Below are 16184 nucleotides of genomic sequence, written 5' to 3' on the forward strand. Positions count from 1 at the left end.
TTACGTCTCGTATGTAAACCATTGTCTAAGTCATGACTCAGTAAAACATGCAACAACAAATTATGGTTACTAGAACATTGCACCCATGGAAGCAAACATGCTCCAAATATTCATTGACATACTTTACCTTTTCTGAAATTGGTAGCCTAGTCATCTTATCCTCCAAGTAACACTCAGCCAAAAATGATTTCATTGAGAATAACCCTGCTTTTACTCCACTTTAACCCCCAAAACGATGCCTAGGATGCCATCCATCAGCAATGTCAAAATTGATGATAGAGAAAATTATCAACAAAACAATTATCTGAATTAGTACCATATTGAAACTCTTCAACCATGATTCAAAACTTTTTTGAGCAAAGCTATGATAACTTGCACTCCTTTTCTCTCCAATTTCTTAATCTGCCTTTTTAATATGCACAACTTTCTTATCATTACAATGCATTGCCCCTTGTCTTTCTGTTTAGGAAATCAGAATTAATGGTGACTTTTTGCAGGGGAGGGGGCAGGTAGAACTAGTTATGTGCTCTCAAACTAAATCAACATCTAAATGTTCCTTGTGCAACAAGCAATTAGTCACACAAAATGATAATGAGGTAATCTGCAGATAAATGGCTTTCTCTAGTTAGATTCTAAACTACTTGATTAAAGGATCCTAACCAGAAACTTGTTACTAAAGGAGAAAAAATGAAGGCAAAATGGATGAGAATGCAGGTAAAGACTCCGGACCACCAACAGCAAACGCATGGAAATATCTGATGTTATGAATATATATTCAAAATGGCTTTTAAGTATAAAATGAGATACGTTGGAAAGTAGCAAATTGAAGTATCCAGCACTTTAGCATAGAACTGGCAAAAGAAAATAATATTAAATGGCATTCACACCTTTCAACTTAATAAGGGTCGGAGCCAAGAAAAATTGAGGGCTTGAATTGAAAAATAATAACAGTGGATCAAATAGGCAAAATATATCAGTATGCAAGCAATTCATTGATAAAAATGATACAGAACCACTACTGACATAAGTCTGCATGCAAAATACTCTCAATTAGAGCTGCTATCCAACAGGTAACTGACCACAAATCCAATTAATATATTATATATAATAGAAGAAATATGTTATTCATACATAAAAGAACACCAAAAAATATAAAAATATACATAAAAAAGAAACTAATTCATTCACCACTTAAAATATTGGGAGGAGCAAACATAGCTCTTACAAAAAACATGACATAGTAGATTCTAAGATAGGAGTATATATAAAAAGAATGCATGATAAAAATATTAGACAACAAAAAAACCATCCATCACTACCTTAGAGGACACTACTGGAAACAAATTTTTTTTTTCCATTATCTAACAACGTGATCAGAGATAGTTACTTCAAATGCAATAAGCTAGAACACCAACATCAGCTCAGATGAATGGCTTAATGCTTAAATTTATCACAAGAAACCCACATAATGAAATCATAAAGCTGTTTTCACACATAAACGACTGATGGGTATTTAAATTGATTGAACAGAGATCATCCATTAGTTAGAAAATAGTGCCAGTCTGATAAAGGCATACCATATTACACTTAATTCCTATATCTCCCCCCCCCCCACCCCCCCCCCCTTTTTTTTTTTTTTGGTATTTGCTAAGTTGTGTATGACAAAAGAACTTAGGGCCGGTTGGACCCTCCATGGGTGGAACCAGCAGAGCATCACATAAATGGAGGATCATAAAACCTCAAGATGCTGCGTATATCTTGACCTAAAAATGTACAAAGACATGATGACAAAAGCAAAGGACAAGTATAGATTGACTGTGAAAGAAAATCTTAATTAACAGTGTCCCAAAAGCTACAAGATTATCACATAAACAAGGGAAAAAGAAAAAGAAAAATAGCAGGACTGCTTCAGAAGACAAGTTAAACCAGGAGTAAAATGCTCGCCGCAATTCCTTTTCACTTCAGAGAAAAACCTTCTATTTTCTTTTTAAGTTCAAGCTAGCCTTCAATTTATATAGGAAAAAAAAAAATAAACTAGGTTTTCCAGAATAAAATGTAGCCTTGATGACATTCAGTATCTATCAACATTCAATATTAAACAATAACAACAAAGAACTCACAGCACAAGATTCACAATTGCAATCTTATGAACGGTCATCCCAGCACAAACATGGTATGGATAATATTTCATGTCACACTAGCTAAAAGCAGCAAGCCCGTAAATGGACTCAAACCATAAGACAGCAAGTAAATGGAGAAAATAAAAGATTATTCCTTGAGATTTTGTACCAAGAAATTATCCCATTCACTACTGTAAACAATTTGAACAGATCAATAATATCATGGAACACGCAATGGACATTAGAATACCACCATAGAGGATTCAAACACCAGCAGCTGGATAAATACGACCGCCAACGTTGGAAGCTCTCCCAAACCTGCTCTATATGTAGAAAGACGGGGGAGTTGGGGTCCAACAAGAAAAAGGGGGCATTTGAACGAAGAATGGAGTTGAGGAAGGTTTCGGATTGGGATCTGTTACATGCTTCCTGAGTAGAAGAGGCCAAGTTGAAGCGATCTTCGAAGAGAGAGATTCGGAGAGGGGTCAAAAGCAAGGGAGACGAAAGGATTATAAGAGAGAGAGAGGAGCCCCGCTGTTCTCGTCCCTATCTTCCGATATACCCAGGGAGATATTATACCCGACACGTCGTGCACCAAGGTAGTGGTGCACCACGGCAATCACCGCGTTTCCCTCCAAGGAAGGAGCGCGGTGATCGGCGTCCACAGAAAGAAGACGCGGTGACCTACGGGGTGCACGGCCATACGGTGCATGTAGGATATTACTGCCCATATTTAGAGTTAAAATTGAAAATAACTTAGCGGACATCCACCAGTCCACGAAGAAACGATATCTTGCCCCGAATCTATCAGTTCTAAACCTAATCTACAAAGAAGGTGTTTGGTTTGCAATTTGAATTAAAATTGAAATAAATTAAAATTATAATGATCAAATCTCTCAAATATTTAATTCATGAATAAAATTAAAATTTAAATTTAAATTTAAATTTATAGAAGAGAATAAAGATTAAATTTTATATGGATTAAATTATTTTCATTTTTTTTGAAATCACAATTGGAATGGGACACCTCCCAACCAAATGATTGGAATGAAAATCATCCATTTTCATTTCAATTCTAGCCCCCCACTCTTTCCAACTAAATATCTAAAAAATTAATCAGTTGAAGCACAGTACATAAAAAAATAAAAAAATAAAAATCAAAGAGATCCAAATATTGTCATTAAAAAAAATTAAAAAAAAAAATTAAAAATATCTTAAGAAATTTTAGCATACAATTGATGTACCAGCTCAACTGTGCATCAAGCTAATAAAATACGGCCACGTGACAAAATCTCTGTGATAAACATAAAGTGGTTTTGTCTTCACTACATAAATCAACAAAACAATTTAATTGCATAGCGATCCCCATACTTAAAGATTTATATTGTATACAGTGATCCCAAAAAAGTTTCATATGTTGATGTACAAACTTTGGAGACGGATATATTAGTTGATTGTAAGCTTATTTAAATTTTTTAGATAAAATTTTAGTTATTTAGAGCTCTTTATCTTACAAGATCCATATAGCAATTGTGAAATATTTTGTGGGCACTATTTGGATTGTTAGACAATTAAAATTAAATATAAATTTAAATTTTTAACCTATATTTTGATTACTTGACAGCCTCTTGTAGTAGAAGGTTTATACAGTGACCGCACGATAAATTTGTGGTCATTACATAATTACTTTCTTGATTAGAGCTTCTATCATTTATGAAGTAAATAAAATATTTTTTAATTTATATAAAATATATATATCTAACATATGTCACTCATCATCCTAACCCACTGTAGCTCAATTGTGCTTACTTTTGGGGCATCTCAAAAATTATATTACAAAAAAATTTTGTTCTTAACAAAATCCTATAACATACTTCATCAATTTCCGATTCAATGCAATTTTCTTTATCAAGAGAAAAAAAATTATCCTTTTTTTCTATCCAACCATAAATAAAAGGAAGGTTGAGAAACCATGTCCAATTCCTCTCTCTCTCTCTCTCACATTCCCATGTCTTTATATCTTTTATTTCTTTTTTAGGATATGACATTATTCTCAAGAATCATGGTTAACTGGATCACAATCATTTATCTATCAAGTATTCTTTTTTCATCCACACATACCACCATCAAGTCTTCGCTCTATGTGACCTTTCACACATATAATGTTGCTACTTGCTAGTTAAATAGATAGAACAAGTTAGGCCTTCAAGTTTGAGGACTATAAGAAAGTCATTTAAGCTAAAGTTTTGAATAATATCAATAACCACTGATATAACAGAGATTGTTTCATTTATTACATTTAAGATAGACATTTTTTATAATTTCGACCTTTAGTTCTTTTAGTATTTTTTTTGAAATATTTTATTTATTTGAAAATGAAATAATGATTATTATGATAAATGCTATACATCTTTATGATGGAAAGCAACATACAATAGTGGCAGGGAAAATCATCACCTGCCTAAGTCATTATTTTATTTTTCTAAAAAAAATTAGCTAGCACAGAGATTTAAATTTATAAAAATATATTTTTTTATTCAAATGATTTAAATTAACCAATTCATGAAAATAAAAAAAAATAAAATAAAAAAAAGGATAGATAGATAGATAGAAAATCAATCATCACTTGAACCAAACCACTGAACCGGCACCAGCCGGCTTGGGCGCAATCTCCAGTTTGCTCTCGAGCGTCAGCATTGGTTGGTGGTGGACGCACACCCGTCAAAAACAACACGCAAGCACTACGAGTCCAATCTGACTGCCTCCTCTCTCTCGGGCCATGGCGGCCTCCCCGAGAGCTCTCCTTCTCTGCCGTTTCCGCCACCTCTCCACCGCCTCCTCCTCCTACCCACCAATTCCAAACTCCCTTGTTCTTTCCTCCCGTCATCACCCCCATCTCCGCCGGACCCGGGAATTTCACCTCCTCTCCTCCGCCATCACCCTTCCTCCCGCCGTCGTCGGCTGCCTCTTCTCCGGATTCGACGGTGGCGGCGTCGCGGATGACTTGGTCTCCACCCGGCGGTCCGGCCGCCACGAGTTCTCGGCCCTGGCCAACGTGCTCCGCCGCATCGAGCCCCTCGACACGGCCGTCATCGGGAAGGGCGTCTCCGCCCCCGCCAAGGACTCCATGAAGCGGACCATCTCCACCATGCTCGGATTGCTCCCTTCCGACCAGTTCGACGTCTCGATTAGGGTTTCCAAGCAGCCCCTTTACCACCTCCTCCTCTCTTCCATCATCACCGGGTACTCCCATCTTTGTTTCCCGGCATGAATTTCCGGAGAAATTCGGCCTAATTTGGATCTAATTTTTCTTTCTCTTTGCTCTTTGAAGGTATACGTTGTGGAATGCAGAGTATCGGGTGTCGTTGATGAGGAATTTCGACAGTTCTCCGGGGAGTAGGGAAGTGCTGGAGGCATCCCGTGGTAGGTTTGAGGTGTTGGGGGATGGCAGCAAAGAAAGTGATCGCATGGACGAGGATGAGGATGAGCTGCGAGGAAGTGAAGGTGGCAAAGGGAGAATTGCTCGCGAGAGTCTTGAGAATTTGTCTCCTGCTGCTTTGAGCTACATACAAGAGCTGGAGTCAGAATTGGCAACTGCTCAGAAGGTGAGAATCTCAATATCCCTTCGCTTGTTCAGTGATGCAATGTCCTAATGTTCAATTTATATTCTTGAATTTTCCATGCAAACACTTCTCTATTTCTGGATGTGTAAGGAGATTTTGCCTCCCTTCTGCTAGAGAGAATATCTTGAACTCACAACTCTACGTGGTGTTTTCTTTTCTTTTCTTGTTGTCGTCCTTTTCTTAGCAAGTTTTATCGTCATGATATCCTGCAGTTAATTTCCTCACGGCAAATGATATAGACCTTCAATGAAATCAACGAAAATACAGATTTTCCCATACACGTTGCTCTTATATTGAAGGATACTAATACTTGCCACCCTGTTTTAGTCCATCCATCTCATATGACTGTGGATCAGGATCCAGCAGCTACATATCTGAAGGAATCCCAGTAGTCTTGTCCAATGCAATCTATTAGGGTTGTTTGATCCTTATCCAATGGGGAATGAAATGAACAGACTGCGGCTTCCAGTCTGCTTGAGGGTATGGGATCATTTCCCGTTTGTATCATTTCATTTTAAACATATGGCATGGTTTGTCTGAACTTGTTATTTGTTTTTCTAGAAATTGAGGAATGATTTGAGCTTGTTATGTACCTTCTTAGTCTTAGGTAGAGAAGAATACACTGCCAACTTCAGTTCCTAGTGCCCAAGGCACATATTTCCCCATTTGAAAAATCAATCATACTTATAACCAAAATTATGTTGATATCATACTTGAAAATAAGTGCAACCATAATCATACTTCTCACCATGATCATAGCAATATCCATATCTCTGTATCTATATTTCTAACCATACTAAACACCAGCAAGCTCAACTAGTATTGTAAAATTGATACATGTGCACCTAGATCTTGAAATACATTGTAAGAAATGAGGAGGTGATAAGATGTAAAGCTGAAGGTTGCTTTGATGTGAATATATGGATGAGACACTAGAAATTATGAAGATACAACAGATAAAGTGGAGAAGGTAACCCTCTATGGATGAGCATGAAAAATGTTTTTTTTTTAGATGGTGTTTGAGCAAAAGTCAATAAACTAACCTACAAAAATGTGTGCGCATTAAACTGTATACATGCCTGTTACCTTTAGTTATTCTTCCGTTCTTATATGAGTCTACTTGTGGAACTGCATGTATTTGTATGAACACGTTACATACAGTAAACAGTAGTGTTGTCCTACTCCGTGAGGTGCAAATTCTATACAAGCATGTATTTCCGCTCAATTGAGAATGTCATTCACTCTAGCATGTGCTCCATAAAAGGATGGTATTAGAGTGCAGGATCACTGTTTTATGGCCATTGCAAGAACTGAAAAGCTTAGTATATTAGAGTGGCCTGTTATTTCAAATGATCACTCTTTTTCTGGGTTGATGCTTTTGCCTACTAAAGCATTTGGTATTTGTCAATCTTGTCAGCTTGATCACCTTGTTTAGAGCTTTTTGCACCTGGATCATTACCTGGAGCCTAATATTTTTTAATATCACATATTATTTTGTGAAATATGTGGGAGTCTGCCAGGTCACATGCTTTCAATTCATACACTATGATGCAACAACATTCATCAATTTCCTGAAGTTCCCAAATTTCAATAAAAGCTTAATAGTTGTTCATTTAGTTTCTGCCATTGATTTGATGTTTCATTGTATCCTCTGATTCTATTAGTGCAATGTGGGCACATGCATGTTTCTACTACTCTGGTATTTATATGGTTAAAAGCTATCCGCAATATCGTGCAATATGTTTATTTCTGCTTGAATCCAAATGGTTATAACATTATTTCTTGCAGAAGAATTTATTGCATTTTAACATAATATATTTGTTCATTGCCATTGTATACCATAACAGTTCATAAGAGTTATATATTATCTCAGGAATTGGACGCAGAAAAGCAGGACAAATTTTACCTGGAACACAGCAAAGAAAACAACAATGACCTTTTAAATTATCTGAGGTCTTTAGAACCAGCTATAGTAAGCTTTTGAATCTGGAGAAATATCTCTAAATTATTTTACTCATCTTCATTAAACCTCTATTGCTGACCAAAATTCCTCTGGCAGGTTTGCGAATTATCTCAACCATCATCATCAGAGGTGGAAGAAATCATTAAACAACTTGTTCAGAACATATATATCAGAATTTTAAATGGAAACACTCCTAGCTTGTTGGAAGATTCATCAGAGACAGCATCTCGTGCTCACCCAAAAAATGATGCTAATCAGGAAGAGGCTATTACTACTCGGGATTATCTAGCAAAGTTACTCTTTTGGTGCATCTCTTTTCCTGAATCTGAAGTTCATTTTATTCATTAACTTACATGTTGTTATTGTCCTAGCTACACCATGAACCAAAATGGATGTGCAATTTAGGTAGGGATCTATATGAGTTGCTAGTTTGTGTAACCCAGCTCTTGGAGAATATATAATATTGGATAAAATTTTTTATAAGCAACAAAGGAAGCCAGATTGTATCCAAAAGGAAGAAAAAAGTTGGAGCGGCAATCTGTAAGAGCAGATACACATACATGCATTTGATTGTTTACCACAGGCTGCAACTGCTTATAGGTAAAAAGGAAATGCTTTTGTTAGTCCAATGGGGCATAAGATTGGGAATAGACTATCTACTTGCTTGCATAAAATGCTTATGGATGGAAAACTCTTTAGGATGGGGGCTGACTTATTTGAAATCTCAATTTTAATGAACAACTGACCTCACCATGATGGTTACAGAAAAAGAAAACAGCAAAAGAACAAAATGTTTGAGACACGAATGTTGCTGGGGGTTCAGTTAACAAAATGAGTAAAAAGGAGAATCAATGCGAAGAGGGAGGAAGAGGATAGATAATTAACCAAAGGGGTCATGAATTTATAAATGTTCTCTACTTTACAGATTAGAGGGTCAGAATAACCGTAGAAGAGCATAATATAGAAGTACACCCTTACCACTTTGTTGCAGATAGTGTATCTTGTTGTTAACCTCTCTAAGACTTATTTTTGACCTTATTAATATATTGAACCGAACCAATGATAAGGCCTTCATATGTGAAGGAAAGAAATGGATATGTTAAATGAGTTTGAGTTGGCCATAGATGGTCTTAAGGTAGATTGGCAGTCTGTCTGAGTATGGAACTAGTGTATATAAGTTCATCTTATGGTAGGACCATGTCCTATGTGATGATTTCTTACTTGGTGAACAACTTCCAATATATATGTATGCATGTATGTATATATAATTGATTATTTTGTTTTGTTTTCTTGTTTGGATATGCATTCTTGATCTTGAACTCAAGCATATTATGGAACTCTTCTCCTGCATGCAGCTCAAACCTGTAGGCATGCATGCATGCATGTATGTATGATCGATTGCTTTGTTTTGTTTTCTTGGTTGGATATGCATTCTTGACCTTGAACTCAAGCATGTTATGGAACTCTTGACCTGCATGCAGCTCAGAAACCTTTAGTCCCTTATGAAGTATGCCGTAAAGAAGGACAACCTCCTCATAAAGAAACTTAGCTACCTAAAAGCTAAATTTTGTTTCAGTGATAGGGTAGATCTTTCAATCTTAGCATAAGTGATTGATTATAAGTAAAATTTTGGCCTTCTAAGTAGTCGCAGGAAACCTAGGCAGAATCCGCATGGACTATATTCCAAACAGCTTATATTCAGCAGGAGTGACCTTTAAATAGTTGGCAGGTTTCACAAGGTTCCAAGTAATGGAACAATTTCTGATGCAACTTGGCCAGAAATTTTCTTTCACAAGTGTAAAAATTTTATTGAATTAGCATGTAAATTGCAATTGTGCATTTAGTGGGTGAGTTTCTCATGTTAAGATTCTTTAGTGTTCCCTATGAAACAAAATTCCTATCAATTGCCGGTTCTATATTGGTTTTCCTAGAAAATGATTTCTATACAGGACTTGCGCATAGGTTATGGAAAAGAAACAAGGAAGCAAAAGTAGCCTTCTGAGCCCCTGAACCACCTCTAGCTTTCCAACCTAATGAAGGACCCTATTTCAAGAAATGACACCAAGCTAATAAGATGGCTAAGATAGGAAGACTGTGTCAGAAGCTATAAGCTTAGTCTTGGTCATATGATCATCTGGGACCATCCTAAGCTAGGAACTTCTCTGTCTTGTCTCGTACTAAAAAATTCCTTGATACTTGGGTTTCTGAGATGGGAAATATTGGAGATTGGAACCTTCAGATGTTTTCAATAGTAAAGTTTGGAATCAAATTTTCATGATAAGCCACAAAACATTGAAAAGTTCAAGTTGGATAACTAAAATGTCTGAGAGAGTTAGCACGAGGGGAGAAGGGATTTTTCTTTTTTTCTTTTTTTTTTTTTTGGGCCCCCCAGGGTGGGGGTGGGGAGGGGGGTTGGGTGTATGGAAGCATTAAACAGTACCTAATGCTTCTTCGTGATATGTTTTTTTCAGTGGCATGCCCACTTAAAGAGCCCTGCTATTTCCCTAATTTATTGGTTTTGGAAGTCAAAGCATGTCCTGTCTGCTTTGAAGTCTAAACTAGATGACCATAGTACGCATTCAACATTGCCTTTGAAAAAAGAGATTCATGTAATTAGAGATTGCCGCCTTAAGGGAGAAAGTACCAATCTTAAGTTCTCTCACTTGAAAGAATTGGAATTCCTAGCATACCTACTCTTGCTGCTCCTAGTAGAATTTCGTAACTGAGGTAGCTAGCAATATAATGACTTCCACTCTTGTTCCACACAATGCAAGAAATTAGGAGCAGAGTTGGGTTTTTACATGTAATCTGCCAGATGTCAACCTTCTTTTAGAAAGAAACGGTTAGAATCATAAGACTAGAAACATGTAAGCAATTGGTGTTTTTTATTTGTTCTTGAACTAATTACTATAACCCTCTTGGTTATGCAAGTCTAACCCTTTGAGTAGTGTATGTTACCTATTCAAGCTTATTATTGCTGATTTTAAGCAGTAGCTTAGTTTATTGTCTTTCATTGTTCTTTGAGTCACCCTGGAATTGATTTATAATCTAAACTTGCTGACATGATGCCCTCTTCTTTTTTCCCTTCTGCCAATTGCAGGTGTATGCTGTTGGGTCATCACTTGAGAGGCTTAGAGTACAGGTTGCACCTAAGCTTTGCCGTTGGATCAATATAAGAAGGAATGAAAGAAGCGTACATCAAAATTGTTGGTCGTAATTGTTGTTGTTTTTTTTTTTTTTTTTCCTTGTCTGGAAACCACCCTCCTCCCTTCGATAGCATTTCCCCACTTAACATGTATAATTTTGCATGTGACTTACATTTTTAAAATCATGCAATAATTTTCTTTTCCCCCTTTAATTCTGGAATATATATGTTCAGAAATTCACTGAATTCTTGCGCTGATGTTCAAAGAATGCATATTAACACTACATAGTTCCAACCCACGCTTAGCATTGGTATGTATCCATAAACTTTGCCAACAAATTTTGACAGTGATACCTTTCGACTTTACTGAACGTTATAAAATGTGTTCATCATTATTGTGCTCCAACTCATTTATTATTATTGGAGATGTGTCTTCACGTATGTTTCTTTATTTTGAGCATATACTTTGTAGATTGAAATCTGAATTTGGGAAATCAGTTCATCAAGAGGAACTTGGGCGGTAACTTTGATGGATGTTGGAAAACAGACCTTTGCTTATTTTATTTTGGGAATTTTTGTTCCATAGTAACGAGGCAAGTGTTCTTCTAGGTAAATAACTGGAAAAAGATGCAAAAAAATAATTAAGAAGCAAACAGAATTCCATCAATAGAGGATCACAAAGCCTGAGGTTGCATCTGGAAAGGAAGTTATTCATATAGGGAGCGCAACTTTCTTTCTTGTGTACTTGTTTCTGCAAGGGGCATTGAAGTAAATCAATACATTAATGTCAAACATATCTGATATTTGATCCTGCCAGGCAGCATAATATCTTTTGATCCTTTTGAGATCTCTCATTAATTGCATTTGAGCTGAACTCTTTGGGATATAAGTAATGGCTCGAGCTTATGTCCATATGTGATAACACAGGCTGAGCTTGTCATAAAATTTTGATTCTGACACCGCTGCATGACTATGATGTGCAACTGGCTTGATTAAGAGACTGGTTACAGGTGTTCGTTTTTTTGTGATTGTCACCCAATAATCCTGGTTTGTGTTTCTTTTCCTGCAAACTCATTAAATAATTCGTTCTATTTTCTTGCCCTTAAGCGACTTCCAATTTTAGAAGATACGGTTTGAAATGGGACAATGCATAAATTGTTCTTGGGAGTTTTAATTTTCATTTTATTGTCAAAGCTGGTAAACCCCCAAGTGGTCAGAAATAAATGAAGACTTGGGAGACAGTGATTCATGCTAACCTTGCCTTTTCCTAAAACATTACGAATTTTTTTTAAAGCGCGCATTATGGATCAAAACTATCCTACGTGGAGTATACCTATTAAATTGTGACCTCCTTTCAAAAAGCAGAACCTTTTACCAGACTGGCTGCAGACTTGAAATACAGAGTCACAATAATTAGTGGAAGCTTTCATGAATTAAAGATAGCTCAGAAGATGATTTTTGCGTCTTTTTCCATTTACCAGTGCAAGCTAAGGTGACTGGATTTGGAATTATATAAATGTAACAAAGGAGTATGTGGAAGACTTTCATTGTTCCAGATCCGCTGTGGTAATGATCGGTAGCTCAACTTTCTTGGTCTTCATGTTCACCATGGATATCCTCTATTCCCTTGCAGATCTTAGTAAAAATGATCTGTCCCGACAATAGCTGATTTACGAGTATTCCAAACCAGAAACCCAAGGCGTCTTTCTAGAGAGAGAAAAAAATAGAAAAACTAAAGTATAGAAGAAGAAAAATAAATAAATAAATATACATTCGAAAAATCATCAAGGAATGGAAATTTTGTTTAGCGAGTAGTTTGCTAAACATAAGCCATGGCCAGATTTTCCTTTTCTAACCTCCACGGTGTCCTCAAGGGCAGATGAGTTGATGCGGTGACAGCTGGGACGCACTAGAACAACACCAGATCACCTAAATGACACCATGCGTCCTCGTCGGTCGCATCGCATAAGACGACATTTCCGCTCCACTTTTTATTCGAATCCGGCAGACCATCGCCAGCGTTGTTGCTTAACGCGTCGGGCATCACTGGAATCCAAAGAGAACTTTCCAGATTATGAAACCAAGGCCAAACCTTTTTCTTTTTTTCTTGAAGAAAGAAAAGGAAAGTATCTGAAATAGATGGAAAAAAATAATAATGCAATTCGGTTATTCCATTATTATTATTATATATTATTCCAAACACCAGCTCCTCCGATCCATCACCAAGATTGTACAAATGTAACAAAATAATTTGCCAACGGTCGTTGGCGAACATCAAATTCCATCCTCCCCCAACCCATTACTCCAATCATCAGAACATGAAAAGAGTACTTCCTAAAGAATTCAACAAAAGAAAATTAAGAAACTCTGAAATTGCTATCGACAAGAAATCTGGAATCAATCCCTCAGAGGAAGGGAGGGAAAAAATGAATGAAATATCAAGCAATGCCTATGGAGATCCAAATCGAAAAAAATCCCGTAATGGAACCGAACGAACGAGATTAATGCCAGTCTCTGCATGTATCCGAATAGACTACTCCAATGCGGCTCTCTCTCTGCTATACAGCGCCGGCGGCGGTGACGGGATCGCCCATAAATAGAACTAGCAGAATCTATCCATAGGCATAATCTACAACGAAACGACGACAGTGGCGGCGGAGGATTAGGAGTCGGAGGCGGAGGTGGAGGACGAGGGCGGCGGGAGATAGAGGTCGTATGGCGCCCAGAGGTGATCGAGAGGGCAGGGCTTGCCGGCGTCGAGGCGGGCCCAGGGCTTGCCCTTGCCGCTCCAGTGCATCAGGCTCACCGGCCCCGGGTGGAGCGGCCGGCAGTTCCCGGACAAGTTGTCGCCGCCGAGGCCGTGCTGGTTCCAGCGATGGTCCACCCCCTCCACCTCGCCGGCGAACACCAGCAGGAACGGCGGCAGCGATCCCAGGTCGTAGATCCGCCTCATTCTTTGCACCTTCATCCAGTGCTCGATCTTCTGGCGGTACTCCCCGGCCCGCCACCGTGCCAGGTCCATCACCATCACCCCGGTATTAAAGTAGCACGGCGGCCTCCGCCGCCCGTAGAAAACCCTCTGCCCGTCCCAGCTCTCCCAGAACTCCTCCGTGAAGTAGCGGCTGAAGTTCGCGCGGCAGTACTCCGGCGCGGCGATCGCAGCCGGCTCCGGGAGGCGCGTGTCCCAGAGGCGGCGGATGTCGTCGACGACGATGACATCGGAGTCGAGGTAGATGACCCGTTCGACGCAGGGCTCGAGGAGGTCGGCGAGGTAGTTACGGGCGTAGTTGAGGGGGTTCTCCAGGGCCTCCCGGACAGAGGCGGAGATGAGGCCGCGGACCAATTTCTCCCGGAATGGATAGATCTTGAAGCGGAGAGAAGGGAAGACAGAGCGGACGGTGCGGTGGAGGTCGGAGGAGGAGGGGCCGGCGGAGGCGACGAAGTGGAAGAAGAGAGATTCGGGGCATGAGGCGTGTTTGAGGATGGAGAAGACGGCGGCGACGGAGCCGCGGAGGTAGTGGGAATCGAGGGTCATGGCGATGTGAACGTGGGAGGAGTCGCAGGTGGTGGCGCCACCGTGGGAAGGGGAGGCCGGGCAGGCATCGCCGTTCCGGAACTGGGGCGCCTCCGCAAACCGCCCGACGCCGGCGGGGAAGGTGCGGACCGCGTCGGAGGGAGAGAAGAAGAGGAGGATGGCGAGGAGGAGCGCCGACGCCAAATTTTCTAGGAGAAAAGAACGAGGCATGGACGCCGCGGCGAAGAGGAAAGAATGAATCGCCGTGTTATTTTGATTTTTTTCTTTTTTCTTTTTTTTTCTTTTGTTTTTGCCGATGGAGAGATACACAGATAGAAGACTGCAGGGTTTAAAAGGGGGAAGGGAAGGAGTCCCACGAGAACACGGGTAGCGTACCGAATCCTTGCCCTTGGCTTCTTCGAGTTCGCTACGATGGTACGCGTTCGAGTTTGACGAGACTCGGAACCGTCGCGCGTCGGGTTGGCGACGGGGGAACACGAGCTGGAGGGGTTGAGCCCACCGGGGGTTAAGATGGATGAGTCCTAATGTCAGTAGGTTTTCTCCGTCCGACCTGGGTTCTTTCACCCCGATATGGATTTTTTTTTTTTATTTCTTGTGTGTGAAAAGGAACCGGGCGGAAGTTATGGTAGGGTGATATTTTATTGGTTATATATTGTGTTGGACTATTTTGTTATGAAATTATAGTAATAACTAGAGGATGGGTGGCCAACTGGATAGCGGCGGTGGCAGCCAATTATTTTGCTGATAGTGATGGTTGATGGAAAGTGATGGAGGACCAACTGGGCGGTAAAGATGGGCAAGAGTAGCCCTTAAGCATGGCATGATTTTAAAAAATGACTAAAATAAATTCTTCTTTATTAAAAAATAAAAATAAAAAATTTGAATATTTTCTCTTGCAGTTTTTTATAAAGAGTAATAATCTTATTATTTGATGAACATCCTACAATATGTCGCATAAGCTGATTTAAAAATAAAAGATGGGGCAGCTTGCAGCCAAGCCATTTCGTTGTTTGATCAATTAAGTAGTTTTAGTCGGCATATGAGCACTCTTGTTCCTATCCCACTTCACATGTGAATTTCCTAAATTTTTATAAAGCAACTTTGACACCTTCTGTTATTACTCCCATATTAGAATAGTTAGTTCTATCTTACGTAATTGCAAAAGTAATCTTTTTTGAGTCTGCTTTTAATGTAATATTAAAACTTCAGTACTAGTGCAAAAGAAGATTCAGGATTTTTGGCGATACGTGGTTGGTTGCGTATGATGTCATGCTGTCCTCAATAATCATCATCAAGAGATGGACAGCTATCAACAACAATGCACATATATTACGTATATTATGTAAAGTATCTTATTTAATAAGTATTTATCTCTTAGTAGTAGCCATCGAGCCTGCATGCCACTCTCCATACCTCTATTATTCAGCTTCTTTCCATGAAAACTAGACGTGGGATCTTCTCTCTTGACTAGATCAACGATACCTTTAACCGACCACTGTTTCCCAAACTTTTGGCAGTTCCAACTAAGAATCTTTATAGCTTTTTATAAGGCTGATTTGGACCAATCAATGTCGTGTAAAGTTTTCATTTAAAACCTTTTGCACCTTAATGTTTTGCCCCTCCCAATTATCAGTTGCTGCCATGTAGTCTTTCTTCAGACCAACTATATTCCACCACGTTGCTCTTCCCACAAAATTTAGTGAAATTTGAATTCTCAAGTATTTAGTTGCCAATCTTTGCTCTTTCAAGATTTTTGGATTATTTCATTTTCATTAGATGTTTCTGAAATTTCTCTTTT

The 16184-nt window shown here is 38.9% G+C and overlaps 2 protein-coding genes across 2 annotated transcripts; one reads left to right on the plus strand and one right to left on the minus strand.

Annotated features, from left to right (window-relative positions):
• Window positions 1–4855: 4855 nt before the first annotated feature.
• LOC105039115 (uncharacterized) lies at window positions 4856–11097 on the plus strand. The gene is made up of 5 exons (XM_010915120.3): window positions 4856–5363; window positions 5452–5725; window positions 7617–7715; window positions 7803–8011; window positions 10807–11097. Exons 1-5 carry the CDS (start codon window positions 4900–4902, stop codon window positions 10880–10882), a joined length of 1122 nt encoding a protein of 373 aa, XP_010913422.1. The 5' UTR covers window positions 4856–4899; the 3' UTR covers window positions 10883–11097.
• Window positions 11098–13004: 1907 nt separating this feature from the next.
• Window positions 13005–14701, minus strand: LOC105039116 (probable galacturonosyltransferase-like 9). The gene has a single exon (XM_010915121.4). The coding sequence runs from the start codon at window positions 14594–14596 to the stop codon at window positions 13514–13516; it is 1083 nt and encodes a 360-aa protein (XP_010913423.1). The 5' UTR covers window positions 14597–14701; the 3' UTR covers window positions 13005–13513.
• Between the last annotated feature and the right edge of the window lie 1483 nt (window positions 14702–16184).

This window comes from Elaeis guineensis, chromosome 1 (genome assembly GCF_000442705.2).
Source record: "Elaeis guineensis isolate ETL-2024a chromosome 1, EG11, whole genome shotgun sequence".
NCBI classification, from domain to species: domain Eukaryota; kingdom Viridiplantae; phylum Streptophyta; class Magnoliopsida; order Arecales; family Arecaceae; genus Elaeis; species Elaeis guineensis.

Excerpts from the sequence above, each read along its gene's own strand:
- LOC105039115 (XM_010915120.3), top strand. The coding sequence starts at position 4,900 with ATGGCGGCCTCCCCGAGAGCTCTCCTTCTCTGCCGTTTCCGCCACCTC. Across the intron at positions 5,364-5,451 it reads CTCTCTTCCATCATCACCGG|GTATACGTTGTGGAATGCAG; the intron begins GTACTCCCATCT and ends TGCTCTTTGAAG. Across the intron at positions 5,726-7,616 it reads AATTGGCAACTGCTCAGAAG|GAATTGGACGCAGAAAAGCA; the intron begins GTGAGAATCTCA and ends ATATTATCTCAG.
- LOC105039116 (XM_010915121.4), bottom strand. The coding sequence starts at position 14,596 with ATGCCTCGTTCTTTTCTCCTAGAAAATTTGGCGTCGGCGCTCCTCCTC.